At 50.7% G+C, this 11,935-nt stretch overlaps 1 protein-coding gene across 1 annotated transcript in view; it reads left to right on the top strand.

Annotated features, from left to right (window-relative positions):
* mpp4b (MAGUK p55 scaffold protein 4b) overlaps positions 1 to 11,935 on the top strand; it is a gene marked incomplete at its 3' end in the record, with an annotated part of 27,255 nt that extends 15,320 nt beyond the window's left edge. The window contains exons 8-21 of the mRNA XM_080520090.1: positions 90 to 175; positions 4,156 to 4,230; positions 4,320 to 4,516; positions 6,316 to 6,374; positions 6,548 to 6,565; positions 6,666 to 6,707; positions 6,790 to 6,810; positions 7,150 to 7,188; positions 7,401 to 7,547; positions 7,686 to 7,766; positions 7,833 to 7,926; positions 8,096 to 8,204; positions 9,080 to 9,214; positions 11,654 to 11,935. Of these exons, the coding sequence (XP_080376216.1) occupies positions 90 to 175; positions 4,156 to 4,230; positions 4,320 to 4,516; positions 6,316 to 6,374; positions 6,548 to 6,565; positions 6,666 to 6,707; positions 6,790 to 6,810; positions 7,150 to 7,188; positions 7,401 to 7,547; positions 7,686 to 7,766; positions 7,833 to 7,926; positions 8,096 to 8,204; positions 9,080 to 9,214; positions 11,654 to 11,935 (1,385 nt within the window). The remainder of the gene's footprint in view (positions 1 to 89; positions 176 to 4,155; positions 4,231 to 4,319; positions 4,517 to 6,315; positions 6,375 to 6,547; positions 6,566 to 6,665; positions 6,708 to 6,789; positions 6,811 to 7,149; positions 7,189 to 7,400; positions 7,548 to 7,685; positions 7,767 to 7,832; positions 7,927 to 8,095; positions 8,205 to 9,079; positions 9,215 to 11,653) is intronic.

The raw sequence follows: 11,935 nt of genomic DNA, 5'->3' as shown, positions 1-11,935 counted from the left end.
ATGAGGCTCTGCAGCGCCTCCTGGAGGAGTCATGAGGCTCTGCAGCTCTTCTCCTGGAGGAGTCATGAGGCTCTGCTGTGTGTCTGCAGGACTGCTGCATGCTGGAGACCGGATCCTGGAGGTGAACGGGTTCCCGGTGGACGGCCTGGAGCCGGAGCAGGTGATCCAGGTTGTGGTACGTCTTCCTTTCTTCACTTCCAAGATGAAGCATTTAAAAGTAACATCTCTGAAACCCACACTGATCTTTAGCTCCTCCCTACACCACTGTGACTCCTCCCCACACCACTGTGACTCCTCCCCACACCACTTTGACTCCTCCCTACACCACTTTGACTCCTCCCTACACCACTTTGACTCCTCCCCACACCACTGTGACTCCTCCCCACACCACTTTGACTCCTCCCCACACCACTTTGACTCCTCCCTACACCACTGTGACTCCTCCCCACACCACTGTGACTCCTCCCCACACCACTTTGACTCCTCCCTACACCACTTTGACTCCTCCCCACACCACTGTGACTCCTCCCCACACCACTTTGACTCCTCCCTACACCACTTTGACTCCTCCCTACACCACTTTGGCTCCTCCCTACACCACTTTGACTCCTCCCTACACCACTTTGGCTCCTCCCCACACCACTGTGACTCCTCCCTACACCACTGTGACTCCTCCCCACACCACTGTGACTCCTCCCCACACCACTGTGACTCCTCCCTACACCACTTTGGCTCCTCCCTACACCACTTTGGCTCCTCCCTACACCCCTTTGGCTCCTCCCCACACCACTTTGGCTCCTCCCCACACCACTTTGGCTCCTCCCTACACCACTTTAGCTCCTCCCTACACAACTTTGACTCCTCCTTACACCACTTTAGCTCCTCCCTACACCACTTTGGCTCCTCCCTACACCACTTTGGCTCCTCCTTTCACCACTTTGACTCCTCCCTACACCACTTTGACTCCTCCTTACACCACTTTGACTCCTCCCTACACCACTGTGACTCCTCCCTACACCACTTTGACTCCTCCTTCCACCACTTTGGATCCTCCCTACACCACTTTGGCTCCTCCTTAGACCCCTTTGACTCCTCCCTACACCCCTTTGGCTCCTCCCTATACCACTTTAGCTCCTCCTTACACCACTTTGGCTCCTCCCTACACCCCTTTGGCTCCTCCCTACACCCCTTTGGCTCCTCCCTACACCACTTTGGCTCCTCCCTACACCCCTTTGGCTCCTCCCTACACCACTTTGACTCCTCCCTACACCACTTTGGCTCCTCCCTACACCACTTTGGCTCCTACCTACCCCACTTTGACTCCTCCTTTCACCACTTTGACTCCTCCCTACACCAGTTTGACTCCTCCTTACACCACTTTGACTCCTCCCTACACCCCTTTGGCTCCTCCCTACACCCCTTTGGCTCCTCCCTACACCACTTTGACTCCTCCCTACACCACTTTGGCTCCTCCCTACACCACTTTGGCTCCTACCTGAACCAATTTAGCTACTCCCTACACCACTTTAACTCCTCCCTACACCACTTTGACTCCTTCTTACACCACTTTGACTCCTCCCTACCCCACTTTGACTCCTCCTTTCACCACTTTGACTCCTCCCTACACCAGTTTGACTCCTCCTTACACCACTTTGACTCCTCCCTACACCACTGTGACTCCTCCCTACACCACTTTGACTCCTCCTTCCACCACTTTGGCTCCTCCCTACACCACTTTGGCTCCTCCCTAGACCCCTTTGACTCCTCCCTACACCCCTTTGGCTCCTCCCTATACCACTTTAGCTCCTCCCTACACCACTTTGACTCCTCCCTACACCACTTTGACTCCTCCTTGCACCACTTTGACTCCTCCCTACCCCACTTTGACTCCTCCTTTCACCACTTTGACTCCTCCCTACACCACTTTGACTCCTCCTTCCACCACTTTGGCTCCTCCCTACACCACTTTGGCTCCTCCCTAGACCCCTTTGACTCCTCCCTACACCCCTTTGGCTCCTCCCTATACCACTTTAGCTCCTCCTTACACCACTTTGGCTCCTCCCTACACCCCTTTGGCTCCTCCCTACACCACTTTGACTCCTCCCTACACCACTTTGGCTCCTCCCTACACCACTTTGGCTCCTACCTACACCAATTTAGCTACTCCCTACACCACTTTAGCTCCTCCCTACACCACTTTGACTCCTCCTTACACCACTTTGACTCCTCCCTACCCCACTTTGACTCCTCCTTTCACCACTTTGACTCCTCCCTACACCAGTTTGACTCCTCCTTACACCACTTTGACTCCTCCCTACACCACTGTGACTCCTCCCTACACCACTTTGACTCCTCCTTCCACCACTTTGGCTCCTCCCTACACCACTTTGGCTCCTCCCTAGACCCCTTTGACTCCTCCCTACACCCCTTTGGCTCCTGCCTATACCACTTTAGCTCCTCCTTACACCACTTTGGCTCCTCCCTACACCCATTTGGCTCCTCCCTACACCCCTTTGGCTCCACCCTACACCACTTTAGCTCCTCCCTATACCACTTTAGCTCCTCCTTACACCACTTAGCTCCTCCCTTGACCCCTTTGACTCCTCCCTACACCACTTTGACTCCTCCTTCCACCACTTTGGCTCCTCCCTACACCACTTTGGCTCCTCCCTAGACCCCTTTGACTCCTCCCTACACCCCTTTGGCTCCTCCCTATACCACTTTAGCTCCTCCTTACACCACTTTGGCTCCTCCCTACACCCCTTTGGCTCCTCCCTACACCACTTTGACTCCTCCCTACACCACTTTGGCTCCTCCCTACACCACTTTGGCTCCTACCTACACCAATTTAGCTACTCCCTACACCACTTTAGCTCCTCCCTACACCACTTTGACTCCTCCTTACACCACTTTGACTCCTCCCTACCCCACTTTGACTCCTCCTTTCACCACTTTGACTCCTCCCTACACCAGTTTGACTCCTCCTTACACCACTTTGACTCCTCCCTACACCACTGTGACTCCTCCCTACACCACTTTGACTCCTCCTTCCACCACTTTGGCTCCTCCCTACACCACTTTGGCTCCTCCCTAGACCCCTTTGACTCCTCCCTACACCCCTTTGGCTCCTGCCTATACCACTTTAGCTCCTCCTTACACCACTTTGGCTCCTCCCTACACCCATTTGGCTCCTCCCTACGCCCCTTTGGCTCCACCCTACACCACTTTAGCTCCTCCCTATACCACTTTAGCTCCTCCTTACACCACTTAGCTCCTCCCTTGACCCCTTTGACTCCTCCCTACACCACTTTAGCTCCTTCCTACACCACTTTAGCTCCTCCCTTGCACCACTTTGACTCCTCCCTACACCACTGTGACTCCTCCCTACACAACTTTGACTCCTCCTTCCACCACTTTGGCTCCTCCCTACACCACTTTGGCTCCTCCCTAGACCCATTTGACTCCTCCCTACACCCCTTTGGCTCCTCCCTATACCACTTTAGCTCCTCCTTACACCACTTTGGCTCCTCCCTACACCCCTTTGACTCCTCCATACACCACTTTGACTCCTCCCTACACCACTTTGGCTCCTCCCTACACCACTTTGGCTCCTACCTACACCAATTTAGCTACTCCCTACACCACTTTAACTCCTCCCTACACCACTTTGACTCCTCCTTACACCACTTTGACTCCTCCCTACCCCACTTTGACTCCTCCTTTCACCACTTTGACTCCTCCCTACACCAGTTTGACTCCTCCTTACACCACTTTGACTCCTCCCTACACCACTGTGACTCCTCCCTACACCACTTTGACTCCTCCTTCCACCACTTTGGCTCCTCCCTACACCCCTTTGGCTCCTGCCTATACCACTTTAACTCCTCCTTACACCACTTTGGCTCCTCCCTACACCCCTTTGGCTCCTCCCTACACCCCTTTGGCTCCTCCCTACACCACTTTAGCTCCTCCCTATACCACTTTAGCTCCTCCTTACACCACTTTAGCTCCTCCCTTGACCCCTTTGACTCCTCCCTACACCACTTTAGCTCCTTCCTACACCACTTTAGCTCCTCCCTTACACCACTACACCTTCATGTAGTCAGTCTCTGTTCCTCCATGTCGTCAGTCTCTGTTTCTGTCTGTTCCTTCCAGCAAGCACGGTCACAAGGAACCATCATGTTTAAGGTGGTTCCCATCACAGAGAGGCCGGTGCACAACCAGACCATGGTGAGTCCTCCTGCTCCTCCTCCTCCTCCTGCTCCTCCTCCTGCTCCTCCTCCTCCTCCTGCTCAGAGTCTTTGTTGGTTGTGTTTCAGCTGTACGTCCGTGCCATGGCAGACTACTGCCCCCAGCAGGATCCCTCCATCCCCTGCGCTGAGGCCGGTATGAGCTTCAGAAAGGGCGACATTCTGGAAATCGTGGACCAAACTGACGCCCTCTGGTGGCAGGCCAAGAAGCTGCCCTGCAGCTCAGCGTGCGCCGGCCTCATCCCCTCCTGCAGCCTCCTGCAACGGTGAGAACCTCCTCATCCCCTCCTGCAATGGTGAGAACCTCCTCATCCCCTCCTGCAGCCTCCTGCAATGGTGAGAACCTCCTCATCCCCTCCTGCAGCGGTGAGAACCTCCTCATCCCCACCTGCAATGGTGAGAATCAGTGACAAGCTCTTTATCTCCAGGGACCATCAGGCAAAGGGTGAGGAGAACCTCTGGTGGGGAGGAGAACCTCTGGTGGTGAGGAGAACCTCTGGTGGGGAGGAGAACCTCTGGTGGTTAGGAGAACCTCCGGTGGGGAGGAGAACCTCTGGTGGGGAGGAGAACCTCTGGTGATGAAGAGAACCTCTGGTGATGAGGAGAACCTCTGGTGGTGAGGAGAACCTCCGGTGGGGAGGAGAACCTCCGGTGGGGGAGGAGAACCTCTGGTGGTTAGGAGAACCTCTGGTGGTGAGGAGAACCTCTGGTGGGGAGGAGAACATGAAACAGCAGTTCCTAAATAAACAACAAACACAAGAAGAGTAAAAGGTTAATAAAGAATGGAGTTTCTTAGTGACCCAATGGTCCCCCACCAGAGCAGTGACCTGGAACCACAGGTCACCTGGAACCAGAAAGGACCCAGACATGATAATTTGAGAAATGTGGACAGTTTGTGAACGTCTTAACATCTCGGGTGACTAAATGACAGAATGTCCTCTGGTTGCAAATATCTACAATTATGAAAGTTGACAGTTTACTGGGTTGTAATCCAATCCCTCAGATTGTAGAAACTATGGTGACTAATCCCTCAGATTGTAGAAACTATGGTGACTAATCCCTCAGATTGTAGAAACTATGGTGACTAATCCCTCAGATTGTAGAAACTATGGTGACTAATCCCTCAGATTGTAGAAACTATGGTGACTAATCCCTCAGATTGTAGAAACTATGATGACGAATCCCCCAGATTGTAGAAACTATGGTGACGAATCCCTCAGATTGTAGAAACTATGGTGACTAATCCCTCAGATTGTAGAAACTATGGTGAATAATCCCTCGGATTGTAGAAACTATGGTGACTAATCCCTCGGATTGTAGAAACTATGATGACTAATCCCTCGGATTGTAGAAACTATGGTGACTAATCCCTCGGATTGTAGAAACTATGGTGACGAATCCCTCAGATTGTAGAAACTATGGTGACTAATACCTCAGATTGTAGAAACTATGATGACTAATCCCTCAGATTGTAGAAACTATGGTGACTAATCCCTCGGATTGTAGAAACTATGATGACTAATCCCTCGGATTGTAGAAACTATGGTGACTAATCCCTCGGATTGTAGAAACTATGGTGACTAGTCCCTGGGACTGTAGAAACTATGGTGACTAATCCCTCGGATTGTAGAAACTATGGTGACTACGCCCTCAGATTGTAGAAACTATGGTGACTAATCCCTCGGATTGTAGAAACTATGGTGACTAGTCCCTCAGATTGTAGAAACTATGGTGACTAGTCCCTCGGATTGTAGAAACTATGGTGACTAGTCCCTCGGATTGTAGAATCTATGGTGACTAATCCCTCGGATTGTAGAAACTATGGTGACTAATCCCTCGGATTGTAGAAACTATGGTGACTAATCCCTCAGATTGTAGAAACTATGGTGACTAATCCCTCAGATTGTAGAAACTATGATGACTAATCCCTCAGATTGTAGAAACTATGGTGACTAATCCCTCAGATTGTAGAAACTATGGTGACTAATCTCTGAGATTGTAGAAACACGTTTTCATTAGGCTGAAGAGTGTGTATGTGTGTGTGTGTGTGTGTGTGTTGCTGCAGGAAGCAGAGGGAGTCCTGGTGGTTGCAGCCGTACCAACCTCACGCCTGCATACAGACATGTGAGTGTGAACGATTTCTGCTGCTTCATTCTTCACACACACACACACACACACACACACACACACACACACACACACACACACACACACACACACACACACACACACACACACACACACACACACACACACACACACACACACTGACAGCCTGTTCTCTGTGTCTGTAACAGTGAGCACAGTGGAAGAAGGTGAGACTGATTCCCTCTAAAGCTCAACTCTTCTCCAGACCTTCTCTCATCTCACCTTTTGTTCTTGACTTCCTGTTTCCACTTCCTGTTTCCACCACAGAAGAAGACCTGATGGCCATGGATGAGAACTGCGTGGAAGCAGGTACATGTGTTCTCCTCTGTCCTCAGCTCAGCTCAGTTATTGCCCTTCAGGCTAACTGCCCCTCTTGTTTCCATGCCAACAGACGAGGAGGCCTTTGAATCTGGTAGGTGTATGGGTGTGTGTGTGTGTGTGTGTGTGTGTGTGTGTGTGTGTGTGTGTGTGTGTGTGTGTGTGTGTGTGTGTGTGTGTGTGTGTGTGTGTGTGTGTGTGTGTGTGAGTTCACTCCTTCATACACTGTGTGTATGTTTTGTTCTAAATGCTACGACTTCAGACGAACTCAGAGACGGTGAGAAACTGATTCGCTTGATAATTACTGTTCGAATGTGTTGTTGTCTCTAATGTGTTGTTGTCTCTGTGTGTTGTTGTCTCTAATGTGTGTGGTTGTCTCTGTGTGTGGTTGTCTCTGTGTGTTGTTGTCTCTAATGTGTGTTGTTTTGTACAGAGGAGGACTTCAGCTCCAACATTGAAGGATTGTATTTAGGTGAGTCATCGTTTAAATCAACAAGACACACTATAAAACACACACACACACACACACACACACACACACACACACACACACACACACACACACACACACACACACACACACACACACACACACACACATACACACACACCTGTAGAGGACAGATGTAATGAGCCTGTTTTGACGGCGGGGGGGGTCTGTTTTGATGGGGGGGTCTGGTCCAGCGGGCTTCAGGCGCAGCCTGCGCTTGTGCCGGCGGCGCAGCCACGTGTCGAGCCGCTGTCCCAGCAGCGCCCCCAACAGTCCGTATGAGGAGGTGGTGCGCTACCAGCGCCACCCAGAGGACTGCCAGCGCCTCATCGCCCTGCTGGGTGAGTGTGTGTGTGTGTGTGTGTGTGTGTGTGTGTGTGTGTGTGTGTGTGTGTGTGTGTGTGTGTGTGTGTGTGTGTGTGTGTGTGTGTGTGTGTGTGAGGGGGCGGGGCTTCACTCACCTGGACTGTCATCCTCAGGGCCACCGGGTGTTGGAGTGAATGAACTGCGGAGGCGACTGGTGGAGACCAACCCCACCTTCTACCAGGGAGCCGTGCCCCGTATGTGTGTGTGTGTGTGTGTGTGTGTGTGTGTGTGGCGATCCACTGACCAGTGTTTCCCTGCAGACACCACCAGAGCAGCTCGAGGCTACGAGGAGTCTGGACGAGAGTATTTCTTCACCAGCAGAGAAGTCTTCCTCAACATGGTCTATAACAACAGGTACACACACACACACACACACACACACACACACACACACACACACACACACACACACACACACACACACACACACACATACACACACACATACACACACACACACACACACACACACACACACACACACACACACACACACTGTGACAGCTTCCTGTTCCTGCCACAGGTTCCTGGAGCATGGAGAGTTCAAAGGTCAACTTTACGGCACAAGCATCGACGCTGTCAGGGACGTTTTGAGCAGCGGAAAGATGTGTGTCATCGACATCGAGCCCAACGTGAGGTCACTGCTGATGGTCACTGGTCACTGCTGATGGTTACTGCTGATGGTCACTGGTCACTGCTGATGGTCACTGGTCACTGCTGATGGTTACTGCTGATGGTCACTGGTCAGTGCTGATGGTCACTGGTCACTGCTGATGGTTACTGCTGATGGTCACTGCTGACGGTCACTGGTCACTGCTGATGGTCACTGCTGATGGTCACTGCTGACGGTCACTGGTCACTGCTGACGGTCACTGGTCACTGCTGATGGTCACTGCTGACGGTCACTGGTCACTGCTGACGGTCACTGGTCACTGCTGATGGTCACTGCTGATGGTCACTGGTCACTGCTGATGGTTACTGCTGATGGTCACTGCTGACGGTCACTGGTCACTGCTGATGGTCACTGGTCAGTGCTGATGGTCACTGGTCACTGCTGATGGTTACTGCTAATGGTCACTGCTGACGGTCACTGGTCAGTGCTGATGGTCACTGGTCACTGCTGATGGTCACTGCTGACGGTCACTGGTCACTGCTGACGGTCACTGGTCACTGCTGATGGTCAGTGCTGACGGTCACTGGTCACTGCTGATGGTCACTGGTCAGTGCTGATGGTCACTGGTCACTGCTGATGGTTACTGCTGATGGTCACTGCTGACGGTCACTGGTCACTGCTGATGGTCACTGGTCAGTGCTGATGGTCACTGGTCACTGCTGATGGTTACTGCTGATGGTCACTGCTGACGGTCACTGGTCAGTGCTGATGGTCACTGGTCACTGCTGATGGTCACTGCTGACGGTCACTGGTCACTGCTGACGGTCACTGGTCACTGCTGATGGTCAGTGCTGACGGTCAGTGCTGACCATCATGTAATCCTGGTGTGTGCAGAGCATCCAGGCCGTCAGGAGCCACCAGCTGAAAGCCTTCATCATCTTCGTGAAGCCGCCTCCTCTGGAGCGTCTCCGGCAGAGCAGACGGACCTCCTGGATCACTACTGACTACTACGTCAACAGACCCTTCACAGTACTGACCTTCACTGGTTCACATCACCTGCTAACCTGGAAACACACAGATAGTAATGAAGAGTCAAGGTTAAAGGTCAAGTCTCTCTGTACTACCATCAACAGATCCAGGATCAGTTTCCTGGCTTCACTGATCCTGATTAGCCGTAACACCAAGCAGGTTATCAGCTCGCCAGTTCAACCCAGACCTACGTGTGTGCGTTCTCATGAAAGGGGCGGAGCTTGCAGCATCTGACCAATCACACAGAGAGAAATCCTGCAGAGCAGATTACAGATCAGTGAAGGAGCGGTGAATCTCTGAGATTAGGAAGAATTCAAACACATCCAGCAGCTCAAAGCAACACTGCTGCTGCAGGCTGAACATTCCTGTTTGTTAATGCTGACTGGTTGATGCTGACTGGTTAATGCTGACTGGTTGATGCTGACTTCTTGATGCTGACTGGTTGATGCTGACTGGCTAATGCTGACTTCTTGATGCTGACTGGTTGATGCTGACTGGTTGATGCTGACTGGTTAATGCTGACTGGTTGATGCTGACTGGTTGATGCTGACTGGTTGATGCTGACTTCTTGATGCTGACTGGTTGATGCTGACTGGTTAATGCTGACTTCTTGATGCTGACTGGTTGATGCTGACTGGTTGATGCTGACTGGTTGATGCTGACTTCTTGATGCTGACTGGTTGATGCTGACTGGTTGATGCTGACTGGTTGATGCTGACTTCTTGATGCTGACTGGTTGATGCTGACTGGCTAATGCTGACTTCTTGATGCTGACTGGTTGATGCTGACTGGTTGATGCTGACTGGTTAATGCTGACTGGTTGATGCTGACTGGTTAATGCTGACTTCTTGATGCTGACTGGTTGATGCTGACTGGTTGATGCTGACTTCTTGATGCTGACTGGTTGATGCTGACTGGTTAATGCTGACTTCTTGATGCTGACTGGTTGATGCTGACTGGTTGATGCTGACTGGTTAATGCTGACTGGTTATTGCTGACTTCTTGATGCTGACTAGTTGATGCTGACTGGTTGATGCTGACTGGTTGATGCTGACTGGTTAATGCTGACTGGTTGATGCTGACTGGTTAATGCTGACTGGTTGATGCTGACTTCTTGATGCTGACTGGTTGATGCTGACTGGTTGATGCTGACTGGTTAATGCTGACTGGTTAATGCTGACTTATTGATGCTGACTGGTTAATGCTGACTAGTTGATGCTGACTGGTTAATGCTGACTGGCCAGGATTTATTTTATTATGTCAAAATATCTCAAAATTGGCGGGGCCTTTCCCAAGAGATCTGATTGGTCAGGAGGCAGAGCTTTACACTCGCTGTGATCTTATCCAGAACCTATCCTGGATTAGAGAAAACCAGAGTTAATCCTGAAATTACCTGTATTAGAGGAAACCAGAGTCAATCCTGAAGCTACCTGGATTAGACAAATCCAGAGTCAAGCCTGAAGTTACCTGGATTAGAGAAAACCAGACTTGATGCTGAAGTTACCTGGATTAGAGGAAACCAGAGTTAATCCTGAAATTACCTGGATTAGAGGAAACCAGAGTTAATCCTGAAGTTACCTGAATTAGAGGAAACCAGTTAATCCTGAAATTACCTGGATTAGAGAGAACCAGAGTTAATCCTGAAGTTACCTGGATTAGAGGAAACCAGGGTTAATCCTGAAGTTACCTGGATTAGAGGAAACCAGTTAATCCTGAAGTTACCTGGATTAGACAAACCAGAGTTAATCCTGAAGTTACCTATATTAGAGGAAACCAGTTAATCCTGAAGTTACCTGGATTAGACAAACCAGAGTTAATCCTGAAGTTACCTGGATTAGAGAAAACCAGCTAATCCTGAAGTTACCTGGATTAGACAAACCAGAGTTAATCCTGAAGTTACCTGGATTAGAGGAAACCAGTTAATCCTGAAGTTTCCTGGATTAGACAAAACCAGAGTTAATCCTGAAGTTACCTGGATTAGACAAAACCAGAGTTAATCCTGAAGTTACCTGGATTAGAGAGAACCAGAGTTAATCCTGAAGTTACCTGGATTAGAGAGAACCAGAGTTAATCCTGAAGTTACCTGGATTAGACAAACCAGAGTCAATCCTGAAGTTACCTGGATTAGAGGAAACCAGTTAATCCTGAAGTTTCCTGGATTAGACAAAACCAGAGTTAATCCTGAAGTTACCTGGATTAGACAAAACCAGAGTTAATCCTGAAGTTACCTGGATTAGACAAAACCAGAGTTAATCCTGAAGTTACCTAGATTAGACAAAACCAGAGTTAATCCTGAAGTTTCCTGGATTAGGGGAAATCCAGCACCATAATACAGACCTCTGAATGTCAGGAACGACTGCAGTGGATTGATTAATTGATTGATTGATTCCTCCCTCCCTCCCTCCCTCCCTCCCTTCCTTCCTTCCTCCCTTCCTGCAGGAGGAGGACTTCCAGGAGATGCAGGACTCGGCCCAGAAGATGGAGTCTCAGTTCAGCCACTTGTTCGATCAGGTGATTCTGAACGACGATCTGCAAGACTCGTGTGCTGAGCTGCTTGGGTCCCAGCCAGCTGGATCCCAGCCCCTACAGAGTCCTAGACCATCAGGACCAGCCCCAGTGGGTCCCAGCCAGCTGGATCCCAGCCCCTACAGAGTCCTAGACCATCAGGACCAGCCCCAGTGGGTCCCAGCCAGCTGGATCCCAGCCCCTACAGAGTCCTAG

The sequence above is a fragment of the Blennius ocellaris genome, assembly GCF_963422515.1.
Source record: "Blennius ocellaris genome assembly, chromosome: 24".
Taxonomy (NCBI): domain Eukaryota; kingdom Metazoa; phylum Chordata; class Actinopteri; order Blenniiformes; family Blenniidae; genus Blennius; species Blennius ocellaris.
The sequence above is the reverse complement of the archived record's forward strand: the minus strand, read 5'-3'. Positions and strand labels throughout refer to the sequence as shown.